Source organism: Xiphophorus hellerii, chromosome 21 (genome assembly GCF_003331165.1).
Source record: "Xiphophorus hellerii strain 12219 chromosome 21, Xiphophorus_hellerii-4.1, whole genome shotgun sequence".
NCBI lineage: Eukaryota > Metazoa > Chordata > Actinopteri > Cyprinodontiformes > Poeciliidae > Xiphophorus > Xiphophorus hellerii.
The window spans coordinates 24,946,059-24,963,992 of NC_045692.1; the positions used below are offsets into that span (position 1 = coordinate 24,946,059).

At 40.0% G+C, this 17,934-nt stretch overlaps 4 protein-coding genes across 29 annotated transcripts in view; 3 read left to right on the top strand and 1 right to left on the bottom strand.

Moving 5' to 3' along the window:
* LOC116712080 (NACHT, LRR and PYD domains-containing protein 3-like) overlaps positions 1 to 17,934 on the top strand; it is a 612,764-nt gene that overhangs the window by 572,029 nt on the left and 22,801 nt on the right. The window lies entirely within an intron of this gene.
* Positions 1 to 17,934, bottom strand: part of LOC116712074 (NACHT, LRR and PYD domains-containing protein 3-like) — a 1,065,068-nt gene that overhangs the window by 161,503 nt on the left and 885,631 nt on the right. The gene's annotated exons all lie outside the window — the stretch shown is intronic.
* The window catches only part of LOC116712168 (uncharacterized), an 88,595-nt gene that overhangs the window by 44,975 nt on the left and 25,686 nt on the right, over positions 1 to 17,934 (top strand). The window lies entirely within an intron of this gene.
* Positions 7,452 to 9,298, top strand: LOC116712231 (beta-1,4-galactosyltransferase 1-like). Its single transcript, XM_032552115.1, has 2 exons — positions 7,452 to 7,520; positions 8,493 to 9,298. Exons 1-2 carry the CDS (start codon positions 7,452 to 7,454, stop codon positions 9,159 to 9,161), a joined length of 738 nt encoding a protein of 245 aa, XP_032408006.1. The 3' UTR covers positions 9,162 to 9,298.

The window sequence follows — 17,934 nt, forward strand, 5'->3', positions numbered from 1 at the left end:
CTTTCTGCTCAAGTCCACTCCTCACATCTGGACATGTGTCCTCCTGTCCTCAGTCTCATCCAGATGTGTTCAGGGACAGCCTCCATGTTGGTCAGTCAGCTGATGTTCCAGCAGCAGATGAGATGTTGATCAGCAGCAGTTTGTGTCTAAATGCAGCAGCAGCAAATCCATCCTCCAGTGTTGCAGCAGCAGTGAAGCCTTCAGGACTCTCAGCAGTTTGTTTCCACTGTGGACTTGAGTGGAACCTGCAGAGGAAGCAGACTGGATGCTGAAAGTGTGTGTAGGTGTGTGAGCTTGGAGCTCAGTGTGTTCACTGCAACACGTTAAGATGAGAGCTGAAAGGAAGCTGCTCTGAACAGGACTGAAGGCCCTGCTGCTCTTTCTACTGGATGTGCTGCGTCACTGACTGCTGCTGGAGAGAAGCTGGAAACTCACTGATCTGATCTCTGCATCTTTCTTCTCTCTGCAGGATCTGATGTTCTTTGTGATGAAGCGAATCTTCTCTGTTTCCTGATGATCCTCAGAGGTTGAAGCTGCAGCAGTTTGAGTCTAAAGAGACTCTGACTGGATCATGATGACCTTTGACCTGAATGATTTCCATCCCGTTTATTTCCTCCTGTCTGTCATTTTGTATCTGATATTGTTTTTCTCTTTGGATCGATGAAGATGAAATTGTAACTCGGCTCCATTTAGAGGCTTCATGGAGTTTTGATCTGAACTTGATTCAGTTTTTAAAGTTTTTAATTTTTCTCTGGTTCATTTTCATCCTGGAAGCAGAAATATGAAACATATTTCAGTTCAGCCGTTTCCAGGCTGCATGTTTGCTTCATTTGAATTCAGTTTGACATAAAGGCCTTTAATAGACCATTGCAGTTTTTAGGGTATTAAAGAAACTCGGGTATTTTAATCAAGTCGATTAGTTATAACATACTTTACTGATGAATTTTAATATAACTGAAAATAACATGTACAATGTAAATTAACTTCAAATACAATATTTAGAACAAATACTTATTTACATTATTAATATACATTTTGTTTCTTCCCTGGTGGCTGCAAATAAGATACATTTTTAAGCTCCTTTATAATTTATCTTCTGTCTTTTGATTGTCATTAAGCTGCTTTTATGCTGACAGTTAAATGATAAATTGTCCCTTCAAAACAAAAGCATCAGAACTCAAACAGGAAGTTAACTATAATTGAAACTAATTAAGGATCTTCTAAGATATTAGTATAAATTATTTGCATGTTGTTAACATTTTGTCCACATACTTCCCAGACACTACAAATGTTATTATATTAATTCTTGATCTGATGTTCATGTTTGTTATGTTTACATAAAAAGTTGTGGATCAGAAAATAGTAACATGAATTAATCTGCTGTCAGATTCACTAGTATATTAACTTCCACTGTTTATAAGTGTAAAGTTTTTTATTTGAACAAAGGACAATAATAATTATGGGTTTTTATTATTAATGGTTTAGAAATGTATGTTTGGGCTAATTACACATTTAATCGAGCCGCTATCGTTTTATCGTTTTTTTATTGTGTATGGTAAAAATTCAAATCCTCATAAACTTCCATCAACAGATGTTTGTTTAGAGTGAAATAAACTCAATTTATCTACAGTAGCATCAGTGATTCTGTGGTTGATCTCATTGATCTGCTGAAGAAATCTGTTTATGCACATTCACCTGAATTATGTAAACCTGTATAGACACAGCAGCACTTCCTGGTCTTTGTGAAACGGATAAAGCCAGGATGAGCTGATGGAGCTTTTCAAACCTGCTCTGATCTCTGATCTTGGATTTCATAATCCTACTTTGGTGAAACAGAAACCAGGTTAGTTTAAGTTACTAACTAAATGACATGTTACTGTTGTGCTGCAAACGTAGCTTCACTTATAATATAATATTAACACAAAGTTCATGTGATTCAGCTGAGAGAAAAAGAGAAAGAATCAGAACAGAGGAAGAAAACAGGTTGATTTATTATGAAGAGGAAATGTCACAACAGTTTGTTACATTTTATTATTGGATCATTTTTTGTTTTTAATTGAGCTGATTACTTACTATAATGCCTACCATTAACTAAAAGTCTTTAATTGAAGTCTTGCTTTTTATAAATCCATAACTTGGTCATTAGTAAAACAAAAAGTCTAACTGGGAAAAAACGAGGAAATTGATTAATTGTAAATCAATACCAATACTTTTAGTTGTGGTTTGATACATCATTTGTTTTTACAATAAACATATTAATTCAACTCATTCATTGGTAAATTTGTTTTTTCCTCCTTCCATTTAATGGCTTTAATTCCGCTCTTATTTTGAAAGGTCAGGGCCCGGCTTCCTTCCGTTGTCTCGGTTGTCTCCAGCTTGACTCCTGAGCTCAGTGTGAGCAGCATCCAGCCTCGGAGCTCAATCAAATCAATCAATCAAATTTTATTTGTATAGCACATTTCAGCAGCAAGACATTTCAAAGTGCTTTACATCATAACAAACACAGAATCACAATGCAATATAGAATCAATCATTAAGTCAAGTTCCATCAATAAGTTTGTAATTGATTACATTTCAAATACAATTCTAAACAGGTGGGTTTTCAGTTGAGATTTAAAAGAAGTCAGTGTTTCAGCTGTTTTACAGTTTTCTGGAAGTTTGTTCCAAATTCGTGGTGCATAGATGCTGAAAGCTGCTTCTCCTCGTTTGGTTCTGGTTCTGGGGATGCAGAGCAGAACCAGAACCGGAAGACCTGAGAGGTCTGAAAGGTTGATACAACAACAGCAGATCTTTAATGTATTGTGGTGCTAAGCCGTTCAGTGATTTATAAACTAACAACAGTATTTTAAAGTCTATTCTTTGAGCTACAGGGAGCCAGTGGAGGGACTTTAGAACTGGTGTTATGTGCTCTATCTTCCTGGTTTTAGTCAGAACGCCAGCAGCAGCATCTGGATCAGCTGCAGCTGTTTGATTGATTTGTTGGACAAACCTGTGAAGACGCTGTTGCAATAATCAATACGACTGAAGATGAACGCATGGATGAGTTTCTCTAGATCTGGCTGAGACATTAGTCCTTTAATCCTGGAAATGTTCTTCAGGTGACAGAAGGCCGACTTTGTAACTGTCTTTATGTGGCTCTGGAGGTTCAGGTCAGAGTCCATCACTACTCCCAGGTTTCGGGCTGATCGCTGGTTTTCAGTTGTAATAACTGAAGCTGTGCATTGACTCTAGATCTATAACTCTAGATCTATAACTGTAGATCCATAACTCTAGATCTATAACTCTAGATCGTTCCTCTTTAGGTCCAAAACTAATAACTTCAGTTTTGTTTCTGTTCAGCTGGAGAAAGTTTTGGCACATCCACACATTTATCTGTTCTAAGCATCTGTTCAGTGATTGGATGGGGTCAAAGGTCACCTGGTGACATCGTAATGTAGAGCTGTGTGTCATCTGCATAGTTATGGTAGCTAATATTATTTCCTGTTATAACCTGAGCTAGTGGGAGCATATAAATATTGAATAAAAGGGGTCCTAGGATGGAACCTTGGGGTACCCCACATGTGACCTTTGACCTCTTTGATGAAAAGTTTTCAATTGAAACAAAGAAATCCCTGTTCTTTATGTAGGATTCAAACCAGTTAAGCACTGGACCGGAGAGTCCGACCCAACTCTCTAGTCGATTCAGTAGTATGTCATGGTCAACAGTGTCAAAAGCTGCACTGAGATCCAACAGAACCAGCACTGTGGTTCTGCCACAGTCCGTATTTATATGGATGTCATTGAACACTTTTACGAGGGCGGTCTCTGTGCTGTGGTGAGCACGAAAACCAGACTGGAAGGAGTCAAAGACGTTGGTTATAGTTAGGAAGCTAGTTAATTGTTTACACACAGCTTTTTCAATAACTTTGCTGATGAATGGGAGGTTGGAGATCGGCCTAAAATTCTGCATTAGTGATTTGTCCAGATTGTTCTTTTTTATCAGTGGTTTGATTACTGCTGTTTTCAGAGCCTGGGGGAAAACGCCTGATGAGAGCGATGAGTTTACTATTTGGATCAGATCAGCAGCAATAACAAGCAGGACTTTCTTAAAGAAATGTGTGGGTAAAACATCCAGACAGCAGGAACTGGAGCTTATTTGACTTATAATTTCCTGTAGGGTTTTATAATTAAGTAGTTGAAATTGGGTCATTTTTCCTGTATTTGTTTTGTTTGGGCACAGCATTGGTACTGACTTTATAGTGGATGTACAGATTAATCCTCTGATTTTTTGAATTTTCTCTGAAAAGAAGCTGGAAAACTGGTTGCAGGCGGCAATACATTGGAATTCAGGCGGTAACGTCACAGGAGGGTTTGTGATTCTGTCAACTGTTGCAAATAAAGCTGGAGCATTGTTAATGTTTTTGTTTATGACATCTGCAAAGAAAGCCTCTCTTGCATGTTTTAGTGTTAAATGATAGTTACGTAGTCTTTCTTTATAGATGTCACAATGAACGTGGAGTTGAGTTTTACGCCATTTTCGTTCTGCCCTACGGCAGAGTTGTCTTGCAGATCTAACTGTTTGTGTATTTCTCCATGGAGATTTCTTTTTACCAGACACAACCTTCATTTTAATGGAATCAATAATATCTGAGACTTTAGACTGAAAATCATTTACCAACTTATCTACATCATTACAGCTTAAGGGTGAGGAAGAAGAGTAGATTTGATTAAAAGTTTCTGCTGTGTTTTCAGTGAGAGAACGTTTTGTGATGGTTGCTGTTTGTCCAAGTGGGTTAAAAGATAAAGAACTTTCAAAGATAACAGGAAGTGATGCGACAGGCGACATCAGTTACAGAGACATTGGAAATATTCACACCCTTACTGATAACCAGGTCTAGTGTGTGTCCTTGAGTGTGTGTTGCTTGTTTGACATGTTGTGTTAGACAAAAAGTCTCTAAAATATTAGCGAGCTTTTGTGCCCCTCTGTCTTGGGGGTTGTCAACATGAATGTTGAAATCACCAACAATTATTAAACAATCATAATCAATACATATAAGAGATAGAAGTTCATTCAAGTCAGTAAAGAAATTTTCCACAAAAGTTGGAGTTTTGTATAAAGTTACTGTCAAAGTTCGTTTGTGGCCTTTAACCTCAATTCCAAGATACTCAAAAGAGGTGAAGTGACCCAAAGAGATTTTACTACAATTCATGGTTTTCTTAAATATTGAAGCCACGCCTCCTCCTTTTTTGTGTTTTCTATTCTCACTGAAGAAATTGTAGTTAGGAGGCGCAGATTCAATTAGTACGATCGATTCATTATTATCATTCAACCATGTTTCTGTCAGAAACATAACATCGATATTATGCTCAGTGATGAAATCATTAATTAATAGAGCCTTAGCACAGAGAGATCTGGTATTTAAAAGAGCTAGTTTAAGTGACTTGGAGGCCAAGAAATCTTCAGTCTGGGGTTCCTTTAGGCAGGGGAACAGTCTGATGTTTGAATTAGGTCCCCTATATTTTATGTTTCTGTTTCTTGTAAATTTTCTTGTAGTGATCCGGACAGGTAATGTCCTGTTCTGCAGTGCCGAGGGGCCAGACACATTCTGGAGCAAGAAGGGCGTAAAGATAAAGTCTGGACCCCGGCCTCAGATCTCAGAAACGCAGAGTGATGGATCCTCTGGGACGTTAGAGTCAGGTGGCTTAAATGAAGTGAGGTCTGCTACGTGACCGCTAAGAAGAGACGTCCCCAGTACAACCTGTTGATTCATTCCATCTGTAAATTTAAGAAACTCCGGTCCAGAAGACATTTCTCCATGTGTATCTTGTGAATCCTGTGAATGAGTGGGTGAGCAGAGAGGGAGGGGAGAAGGAGGAAGGGAACTAGTCGCTCCGTCTCCAGTCGATGTTGTATCAGCTTGTTTTTGTTGCTGATAAGCCGACGGTTCCTTCCTAGTCAGAAATCCTTGAGCCTGTTCTTCTGAAGCGATGATCACGTTGCTGTCCTTGTTGATAAAGTGAAAAAGATTTGCAGTGAGCAACTTTATCCCATGTTTATTAAGATTGCGTCCGCTTCTTCCAAAGAGGTGAAAGCGCTGCCAATAGATCCAGAGGTTATCGATGAAGGTCACTGAGCTGGCAGAGCAGCTTTTAATCAGCCATTTGTTTATCATGTCCAGCCTGGAGTGTTTTTCATCTCCCCATTGAGGTGATGGAATTGGACCACTGAGAAATAACTTCATTTTTAACTTTCCCATAGTGTTCAGAAGAATATTAAAGCCCTTTTTCAGAATCTCAGATTTCTGCTTTGCCACATCGTTGGCTCCAACATGCACAACTAAGGACTCAATATCTGGCTGATCAGTGGTTAGCGAGAGAACTTTACGAGTTAAATCAGATACAGTGTCACCAGGAAAAGAAATCACTCTCGTTTTCTTGGGATTGCAAACGTGACTGATTCCATTTACTGCCTCATCTCCAACAATAAGCACTTTTGGCATACCTTTCGTTTTCCTGGTAGCCGCTTTGTCCTTTGGAGCTTTGGGGGGTGGATGTGTTAGACTTGCCTCACTGTTGATGTTTGAAAGCGAGGTTTCACTCAGAGGCTCAGGCTGGAGTACAGAAAATCTGTTTTTCAGTGGGATTCCCACAGAGTCAGAATGTTTTGAGGCCCGGGCTGGTCGCTCTGTCCTTGGGAGCGGGGTCGGTGGAACCGTTTTGGTTGCAGCTGCTTGTTTGTTTTTCTTTGGTGGAGCAGGTGTTGAGGTTGAAGGTGGGTTTCGGCTCAGAGCCGGCCACGCTGATTCGTCCAGGTGAGGGGTTCTTCCTGTCAGTCGCCTCATCGGATCTGCGGTGTGAGACGTTTGCTTCGGCTTGGCACCCAGAGCGTTCCAGGGTGAGCTGCTTGATGCGAGGCGTACAACCTCTCCGTTGATTTGAGGAAGAGTTGTCTAATTTCCACAGTTAGCGTTGATTTCAAAGTTAACCTCCAGCTGTTTGATCTTCATTTCTATAGACTGAAGTCGTTGTATAATACTGCTAATGTCCTTGGGGTCGGCCGGAGGCATTTTGTCCTGGTTCAACTTGGAGATGAAGTTGGTAAAGTAAGGTAAAAATAAAAGTAAGAAAATCCCCCAGTCCTTAGGTTTGTAGTAATCCAGTTATGACGTTGAAAATGTGAATATAACTATAAAAACTGTCACTTTAAAAGTAGCTCAGGCGAAGTTATCAGTAAGGACGGGAGAGAGCAGGACAAGCTGTTGCTCCTTCAGCTGCCAGTGTGTCTTTTTATAATTTTATAAAAGTGTGGCTGTTTCTCCGCTCAGAGAAACAGCCACACTTCCTCTCTCTTCTCTCTCAGCGGCTGTTTCTTTAAAAACGCTTCAACTCCAGCTGGAGCCGCTTTTCCTCTTTCCGTCTCTGCGGAACAAACGGACTTTTATCGGCCGGAGAGTCCAGAGGAGGTCCGGAGGATGAACCCGCCGTGCGCCCGCTGCGGGAAGATCGTCTATCCCACGGAGAAAGTCAGCTGCCTGGACAAGGTGGGAGCTGGAGACTCTGGAGGATCACAATGGTTTCATACAACCTGTTAGAAACAGTAAATTAGATTATAAAGCATTAAAAGTTTATTTTAGTTCATCATTTTTAACAGACAACTAAATGTGAAGGGAGAATTTCAACCAATAATAAGATAGATTGATACATTTAGATTGTTGGAGCTATTTATTCTTTATTTCTTTATCCATTTGAATTTTGTTAGTTTATTCTTACATTTCTAGTTTTTGTATTATTTGCAGAGTTTATTTGCAGGTTAATAATTGTTGATTCTATTTATCTTTTGTTTTTATTATTTGTTCTTATTTATTCGTTTTCTAAAGACAGGAAGTGAGGTGGATCAATCCACTTTCTATAAGTGTAGGGGCCTGGTAAAGACCAGCAGGCATTTGGGTTTGGAGCCTTTGGTTTTTACCAGAGCAAGAGAGGCAGCATGAAAACAAGACAAAGTTTGAACTCTGTAATTGTTTAGCTGAAACAAAATAAATCATCCAGAACAACAAGACAAGTTTGGACAGTGAACCTTCTTTTGCCTGCGTATGGAAAACTTGACCCCAGTGCCTTATAGTGGCTTCATGGAACAGGATGTTTGGTTTGGCTCACAATGGCCACTACAGCAACTGAACATGTCAATATGTTAATATCTAAAAATTGAGGGGTATGAAGAGAATATAATTTTTTTTATGTCGTCAGTCAAAATAATGAATGACAAGAAACTTCAAGCACCATCTTTGATTTTACTTCTAAGAATTTTATTTGAAGCTAATCTGGCACCCAAAAATGAAATAAGACCTTTAAATAATTATCAATCATTAACACTGATACTCTTATTATTAATAACTTCAATAACTTCTGTGCTACAGCAGAACAAGCGTCCATTTAAATCCCGTAATGCCAGTTGGATTTATAGCTCAGATAATTCTGCAGATTCAGTATTTTATTTTACGTCCATCTTCTAGGTGGCTGTCATCATCCCGTTCAGAAACCGGTATGAACACCTGACCCACTGGCTCCACTACGTCCAGCCGGTCCTGATGCGTCAGCAGCTGGACTACGGTGTGTACGTCATCAACCAGGACGGAGACGGAGCGTTCAACCGGGCCAAGCTGATGAACATCGGATTTGTTGAAGCACTGAAGGAATACGACTACAACTGTTTTGTCTTTTCTGACGTAGACCTGGTACCAATAGATGACAGAAACCTCTACAGATGTTCTGACCATCCCAGACATTTATCTGTGGCTGTGGACAAGTTTAACTTCATCCTGCCCTACGCCACCATCTTCGGTGGAGTCTCAGCGTTGTCCGAACAGCAGTTCCTTAAAGTCAACGGCTTTTCAAACACCTTCTGGGGCTGGGGGGGTGAAGACGACGACATGTCGCAGCGGATCTCTTACAGACGGATGTTCATATCCAGACCAGACTCCGTCACTGGGAGGTACAAGATGATACAACATAAGAGAGATTCTCACAACGATCCAAACCCAAGAAGAGGTCAGAAACTGACAGAAACCTATTTTAATATAATCAAAGATGGGCTTAGTACTCTCAGTTACACAGTCAGGGAGATTAGGAAGGATTTATTATACACTTTAGTTACAGTGGATGTTCAGGTTCCAGCAGGCTGATGTGGATCCAGATGTTTCTGTTCCACACCTGGACGATTGGACCAAAACAAAAGTCAACTTATGAAACAGGGAGAATAAAACGGAATAGTCCAAGTTCATCAACCCAACAATGCAAGATGGAACTTGGTTGGTTATTTAAATTACCGAAGGTGTTGCTGTCCTGGACTGAGGCGTACTGGTGTCTGTTTGACGACCAGTTCATGTGTTCAAACTGGAAACGGTGGCATGGAGTCGTGGACTTTGCAGCAAGCATGTGGCGACAGTGGACAGGATCCACCTCCTTCAAACAGGTTGAAGCCTCCAGAACCACCGAAGCGGTTCTGGTGGACCTGAAAGGCGGATCCAGTTTAAGAAGTGACGGAACTGGATCTTCCACCAAACGCTCTTCATGTTCAGACCAACGTAGATCAGTTTGATTCGATTCTCCAACATTCATAACGATGACATGAAACTTTGTTGATTTATTATTGATTGAGACTTTTTCCCTGTTGGAGCTTTTATTGGTTCAATATTGGTTCTGTTTTTAATAAAGTGAAGCACAATAAGGTGATGGATTTTTAAGAATTAAATAAATTCTTAAAAATGTATTAATTCTAAAATAAACAATAAATATAATGTAAAATGAGATTTCAGTAATTTAATATTTTTATTATCTTACGTTTCTAAGGCTGTTTTTGTTCTGTATAATCTGATGCATGAATAAAAAATTTTAAACTTTTAAAGTCTAATCATTATGATGTATTTATGATTTATTTGACTTTACAGTAGATATTATTCACATTCCTTCATAAATATTTAAAACACACTTCACTGAGATTAATAATCTGTTTTTCAAGACAGACCAGGAGTGTTGGGTCTCAGAAATGTGATATGAAGACAGAAAAACTGCAGTTTTTATTCCTAGTTTCCTGTTTTCAGTTACTTTAATTTGCTATACAGTTGGTAGCTTCAGTAGCTTCCTCATAAAATGGAGGCAGACAGGAAGTACGTAGCTACCGGTCAAATCTGATTGGCTCACAGTGAAAAATAAAGGAGACAAGAAAACCATATAAAAGAAAAATAAAAAGTAAAGGTTTCATGGGTGAAATTCAACCAATAATACTGAGGTAAAGTAATTCAGTTTTAAATAAAGAAATAAAATGTCTCTTAAGTTTTAAAATAAATTCTAAAAGTTAAATTAGTTTTAATATGATTTTACTGGAAGATTAAATCAGAAACCTGTTAAATGTTTTCAACACACTAGCGCCCTCTGGTGGTCTCAAAGTAACTGCACATATAATATCAAAAAAATTCCTAACGAATTACAAATATTTCTAAATTAGCACCACAAAATCTGTGATGTTGATTGCAGAGAACCACAAAAACAATCCTGGATGGACTGATTAGTGTGAAAAGATGTTCAATATTATGTTGTTTTAAGAAACACTTACTGAATGCTGAAACACCTATTTATTGATATTTTAACAATTGAATTGGTTTTTATCAATACCTTTTGGCCCAACAGGCCCTTTAAGAACATCCTGATTTTTGATTTGGCCCAAATGGAAATGAGTTTGATGCCCTGATATTTGGGATAAAAACAAGTGAATCCTGGATTATTTTGAATGTAAACAAGAATAAAGAGGAAGATATTTGGTGGTGGAATGATGTCACACCGCCAGCAAAGGAAGATTCTGTGATGTCACTGGCGATTCAGTCTGTGATGTCATCAACTGCAGAATTGTATGTAACACAATTCTGCATATTTTTCATTGCTTGCAATATCACTGACCAGTTCAGACGTTCAAAGCTCTTTCCGATCGACCATTCAGGTAGTTTACCAATCGACTATTTTACTGATTGTATTTAGGAGAAAATGTCTCATCATACGCCGAGATACCAAAGTGGGATGATGGGACCCCATGCGAGAAGGGGAGTCCAGGAAAACCCCGAAGGCAGGTTCCCTCCTGCACACCCGAATGCCTTACACTGGGAAATCCAAAGACTGAACTCCCTTCTAGAAATAGAGAGAGCCGGAAGGTTTGAAGACAACCAAAGACTGGCCCACCTGAAGGAGGAGCTGGAAGAGACGAAACTCCAGTTACAAAGGCAGACAGATATCAAAGAAACGCTTATCAGCCAGGCCGAAGACGCAAAGAGGGAACTTGAGAGACTAGAGAGGTTCAGTGATCCAGAAGTCATTAAAGCTGTGATCACTGCTTCCAAGGCTTACAAAGATGTGAAAGACATGAAGATGAAGCCCTTGCAACAGGAATATGTGGATTTAAAGGTGGCCCACCTCCTCAGCCAGGAAGCACTTAAAGCTGAAATACATGATGAGAAAGTGAAAAGTCAGGCCCTCCAAGAAGAACTGGACGGACTGCAGACTTCCTACGAGGAGCTGGGCTCTAAGTACGAAGCAGACGATGCTCTGGTGAGGCAGGAGGCCGAGACACAAACGTTTGATGAAGAGCAGCTTAGTGAGGAACAAGGACTCCTGGAGAATGGGAGAGCTGAGAAGGACGACATGTTCCAAGAAATGTCACAAAAGATCTCATTCCTGCAAGACAGCGAGAAACATTTGCAGGAAGAATTAAATCAAATGAAAAGTTCATACAATGAACTGAACTGCAAATATGAAAGTGAAGTTATTGGACTAAAACAAGACGTGGAAACATTCCAGCAGATGATTCAGCAGGGGGAAACAGCTCTTTCTAGAGAAAAGAAAGACAATCTGATCCATGAAATAAATTATTCTGCTCTGCTAGAACGAGTGGAAAGACTAAATTTGCAGCTAAATCAAGAGAGAAAAACAAACGTGGAGAAATCAAAGAAGGACATGGAGCTACTTGAAAAGATGAGGGCTGAGAACACCGTCCTGCAAGAAAAAACAACCAAAGAGATTCAATATCTGCAGGACAGCAAGAAACTTTTGAAGGAAGAATTAAATCACGTCAAAAGTTCATACAATGAACTGAACTGCAAATATGAAAGTGAAGTTATTGGACTAAAACAAGACGTGGAAACATTCCAGAAGATGATTCAGCAGGGGGAAACAGCTCTTTCTAAAGAAAAGAAAGAGAATCTGGTCCATGAAATTAATTACTCTGCTCTGCTAGAACGAGTTGAAAGACTAAATTTGCAATTAATTCAAGAGAGAAAAACTAACATGGAGAAATCAGAGGAGGACATGGAGCTACTTGAAAAGATGAGAGCTGAGAACACCGTCCTGCAAGAAAAAACAACCAAAGAGATTCAATTCCTGCAGGAGAAAGAAAGGAGTGCACTGGCTGAGTTAGAGAAGGTAAACGGTTCGTACCTGCAGCTAAACTGTCAGTACGAAACCGAAGTCTCTGCACTAAAACAACAATACGATCAGGAGATACGTTGTATGAAAAATGATTTGGAAAGAGTTAAAGACACTCTGAGATCTGAGAAGGAAGATTTCCAACAGAAACAGATCGCAGTTTCCCAAGAACAGGAGGAAGATTCACAGAACCAAGTGGACCTGGTTAAAGTTTTAAATCAAGACGTTTGTTCAGAGGAGGAACTCCCAGGAGAAACCTTACCTGGTTGTTCCACGGATCTGGAATCCCTGGCAGAGATCGAGATCGCTGGAGAAACCATCCAGGAGGATTTAAACAATCCAGATACTAAAACCACGCAGGATGGTAAAAAAAAGAAATCTAAATTTTCATTTTGGAAACAAATACGAAACATTCTGCGATTAAAGAAGCCAAAGAAAAAGCAAGAGTGAGTACGATCAAGAACATGTTTAATGTTCTTGATTTAGATATTTAGAGAAAGAGAAAGACATGCAAGAGAGGAACCGAGGAATCGAACGCTTGGAGGTTGTAGCCTCTGTGAACGGGGCGCCATGCCACGCTCCGTCAATAGAGAATTTAAAAAGGCAAAGATTTTTCCCCCATTGGCAAACTAGAAAATAGATCCCTTCCCAAACCAATTGGAAAAAACGTGGGCAGCACGGTGGTGCAGCGGTTAGCGCTGTGTCTTCACAGAGACCGTCTGTGTGGAGTTTGCATGGTCTCCCCGTGTTTGCGTGGGTTTTCTCCGGGTGCTCCGGTTCCCCCCACATCTCCTAAAACATGTAGGTCAGGTCAGTTGGTCACTGCAAATTGACCCCAGAAGAGTTTAAGGAACTCCAACCATGTCCAGAATTATTGTTAAACTTGTAAAGTTTAGTGGCCGACGGCTCAGTGCCGCAACTCGGCTCAATTTTTATAGCAACGTATTGATTTAAGAATTAAAATTTCTTCTTTTAATACTAATGATTTCTGTTTGTTTTCACTGTACTTGTGCTTTTATGGTTTGTCCCTTAGTTGACCTTTTCTACTCACTTTTTATATTAAATTGCACTGAATTGTAGCTCGTTATTCTGGGTTTTAAAGAAGATTAGCAAAAGGATCATGCAGTGGCTTTTTTAGGGCGGCTGTGGCTCGGTGGTAGAGTGGTCGTCTTGTGACCAGAAGGTTGTAAGTTCGATTTCAGCTTCCTGAGCCACATGTTGAGCTGCCCCGGGGCAGGGCACTTAGCGACAAGTTGCCCCCCGACCTGCATGTGGGTGTAAATGTGAGTGTGACTGTAGTGTGAAGCCCTTTGAATGGTCAACATGACTAGCAAGGCGCTACATCAGTTCAGGCCATTTACTTTTCTTTCTTTGATAAATCCTGTTTCTTTTCATACCAAACATAAAAAGCTGATTTAACAGGTTTGGACTTCATCAGGTTCCAGGTGTTAAATTAAGATTAGAATTAAATCTGTACATAATATTAGATGATAATTGTAATCATAATTTAATACTCCGGACCCTGAAGGAGCCCAAACTTGTTATATCTGGTTTGTTTGTTATAAGAAAAAAACAGGTTTTATCAGAAATAAAAGTTACTGTGATCTTTCTGTTAGTCTTTATTTAGAAATACAGATTCAAGATATTATAACAAACTTAACAAAAAAGTGCAATTTAACATGAAAAACTGTAGAAAAGAGAAAAAGAAGAACAATCCATGAAAGTACTAGAACTAGAGAACTTAATCAGAAATCATTTCCATTACAGGAAGAAATCAATTCTGAGATGAATTATATTTATTTGTAATAAATATAAAGCTTTTGTGTTGTTGAGCTTATGTGTTGTCTGCTTGTATAAAAGAGAAGGAAAGGGGCTAAGAAATGCCTAATCCAGTCATTTTTTAACCAGTTTTACAATAAGACTGCAAGTTATGGTTTTTTTAGGATGTTACTTCTAGGTTTGGTTTGTCAACCTGGGTTTAATTCCCAGTCCTGGGGAATCTGCTGCATGTCTTTCCCTTCTCTCTCTCCTCCCAATTTCCAGTTCAACCTGTTAAATAACGGCCTAAAAAACTTTATTAGAGCCTAAAAACCTTTTAAAAAATAAAAAATACTTTTCACTTCACAAGTGGAGGAGCTTGCAAACTGACCAAAAGTCAGAATATGCTTACCACCACATGTTAAAAACCAACTTTCTTCCTCTCTCTCTCATTTTCTCCCTTTCTTACATAATTAATAGGTTACTTAATATTTACACACATACATGCACACATTTACACGTCCCCTCCATGGGCTGCCACCTTATCGTGGTGGGGGGGTTTGAGTGTCCCAGTGATCCTAGGAGTTATGCTGTCGGGGCTTCATGCCTCTGGTTGGGCCACCCAATGCAGACAGGTCCAAGGTGAGGAACCAGAACCAAGTGCAGCCCAAAGATCCCTTATGATGAATACGACCGTTGGAAACAGGGGTTGTACCCACCCCTACATGAGGTCCCACCCTGGAGCCAGGCCTGGGGGTGGGGCACGTTGGGGAGGGCCTGGTGACCGGGCTTAACCCGAAGAGAGCCGAGGTTCCGGGTAGAAATAGTGGGACTCACTGCAGTGGATGGCTCTGGTTCTGGAGCCGGTCTCCTTGAAAGGGGTTGGATGTTCTCCCACTCTGCAGTTGCCCCTTGTGAGAGGCGCTGGGCAGGAGTGGGCATATTTGTTGCCTCCCATCTTGTTCACCCCAACGTACAGGCACCAAGAGGATAGCCTCTCCCTCTACCTACGGGTTTGGGTCGGGTTCTGACTATTTGTGCTTACGCGCCAAACAACAGTTCAGATTACCCACAGTTTTCAAAGTCCTTGGAGGGGGAACTGGAGATTGCCCCTCCTGGGAACTGCCTTGTTATGCTGGAGGGGTTTTCTCCGTAGGGTGTCTGGGCTCCCATAGAGACGGGGTGAGAAGTCCAGAAATCTTGGAGTCATTGATGTATAGACACATATCCATGTTTCTTGAGTATTTTCTACTGTATTATAATGTTTTTTATGTTACAGTCTGTAACTAATGTTTTTTTTAATGACTTTAAATTGTACATATTTTTTACAGTGTACACATCAGAAGGTGAGCTCCTCCTCCTCCTCACCTGTATCAAGCTGATCACCTGCAGCGCCTCCATTGTGTGACGCAGACATCTCAGCAGCAGATCCAGTGAGTACACACACTTTCTATAAAATTGGTTCTGACCCGTTTTCAAGCTTTTCTCTGTTTCCGGGTCAGAGAAGCGAGAACAGACCGAACCTTTCAGTCCCAGTTTGAACTAATCTGAGCAGCAACTTCCGCTGTTTAAATATAATCTCTCTGTTTGTGTAAAAGTGGTTTAATGTCAGATATATTATTGCGCTGCTGTCATTTAATGCTCTGAATAGAAAGTTTGTCACTTTAACTCTGGAAATAAACGTCTTTAAGTTTTGATGCCTGTTAGACAGCGGCCTGTTGGGACATGATGATCAATGTTGATGAACAGGTTTGTTGTGCCTGTAGAGGCTCATGGGAAATGTAGTTGAAGTCTTTCGACTACAGAACTGTTTAAAACCGAAATATTGAAGGTTTTTAAACTTTTATATTGTTTTCATACAGTCTAAAATATCTATCTGAACTGTTAACAGTAAATATTTATTCGCACGAAACAAACTTTGATTTTAGACGTTTCTGGTTAATCATGAAAACTGAAGTCACGTGACTTTGAAATAGAAACTGAAATTAACTTTGTTCTCCTTTTTCAAATCAGACTACATATTGAGATGCTGGACAGAAATAACTTGTCTTCGTGTTAATAGAGGTCAGTGTTGCAGCTCCATGTTCCTCCGTGTCTCTTATGGGTCTCTGGAGCTTTTTCTAACCGATCAAATCAAGGGACGCCCACAGCGGCCCGAGTCGGCAGAACAGTGACGATCTGTGCTACCTGGTCAGATGTTCCTACCATAGAGCATCGGTGTGAGCATCGCCTCTAGGCAGGACGGATAGAAGAGCGTCTATCATGGGGTCCTTGTAGGGGTAGTGCTTTATTGAATTGATTTTAATTCATGGGCTGATCAAGAAAGTATTTAGACAGGCGTAAAATTAAATTCATTGAAACGAAAACTTTATTGTGAAACGTTGCTGCTTATAAATTGTTGTTACACAAGGCAACATTACACATTTATATTTCATGAGAGAAATATTTAACAAAGTGCCACAACTTAGTTACTGCGACTGTGAGATCTACCATGATCCCACATGATCCCACCTTTAGGCAGCACTAACACCTAAAGATGATCTGATTGTGTGCAATAATGACATCATGAATAGAAACTAAATAAAAACTGAATGAATCTTTTAAAGATCAGAACTGTTTTTATCTTAGTAGGAAAAACCAGAACAAAAACATTTGTAAACTATCACAGAGTATTAGGGTCATACTAAGATAAATAGAAATTATTTTATTATTATTTATTCATAATATTATGAGAATAAAGTTGTTATATTCTGACTTTATTCTCGTATTTTCATCTTTTATTTCCTTAGTGTGTCCATAATACTCCATCATGTTAAACTGGTTTCTCTGATTATTTAAATTATAAAATGTGACACATCACTCCTTCCTCAGCAGTCTGGGGTTCATCAGAAACTGATGTTTCTCTGATCTGTGGAGTCAAACCAGATTTAAACTCTCAACAGATTTTCCTCTCTTCCTCCTCTCTGACTTCTTTCTTTTCCAGTTGGACTTCTTGTTTCTCCTTGCAGCAGTGAGAAACTCTTTGTCTCTCTAAGCTGCTGGAAAACTGAACAGATCTGCTGAAAGCTGAGAGTGATCAGATCACTCCTCATGATCTCCATGGATCACCTGATCCTGAAGTCTCTCTGATTGTTGGTCCGTCTGGAAAATATTCCTTCCACATATTCCTGCCTCTCTGACTAAACCTGACTCTCAGCAGGAGGACTGGCAGCCCGTCTAAAGGAGGTCTGGACCCCAAAGGTTTCAGAACCGCTGCTTTAACTGAGCCCATCTGTTCAGGACCAACACATCACCACTTCATAGGAAATGTTCACTCCTTCATTCACTACATCTGACCTCACTCTGGATGTTTCTACAGACCTGGAACATGATTCCAGTTTAGGTTTCAGACTCAGATTTGAAATGTTCTTAATAAAGTCAGAAGTTCTCCAGAAGGTTCTTGGATCAGCCAGCAGACATCAGAAGGTCATGAAGAAGTGAAGGAGAGAACAATTCAGACCCAGATGTTACCTGCTGGATCAGGTTCCTCTGATCCTCTGAACACATGATGGGAATCAACTTCCTGCTTACTGGATCACTGGGAACTGACTGGTACTGGTTTCTCTTTCAGACTTACTGAGGTCCAGAAGATGGAAGATTTGGACCTAAAGGAGGACAGAGCAGAACCTCCAGGATCCGTCTGTCCCTCTATGAGGAGTGACCGGTCCAGAGACAAACCTCCGCACTTCA

What these genes read in the sequence shown, in the direction of transcription:
- LOC116712231 (XM_032552115.1), top strand. Translation starts at nt 7,452, where the DNA reads ATGAACCCGCCGTGCGCCCGCTGCGGGAAGATCGTCTATCCCACGGAG. An exon ending in AAGTCAGCTGCCTGGACAAG is followed by an intron (nt 7,521 to 8,492) that starts GTGGGAGCTGGA and finishes TCCATCTTCTAG; the next exon opens with GTGGCTGTCATCATCCCGTT.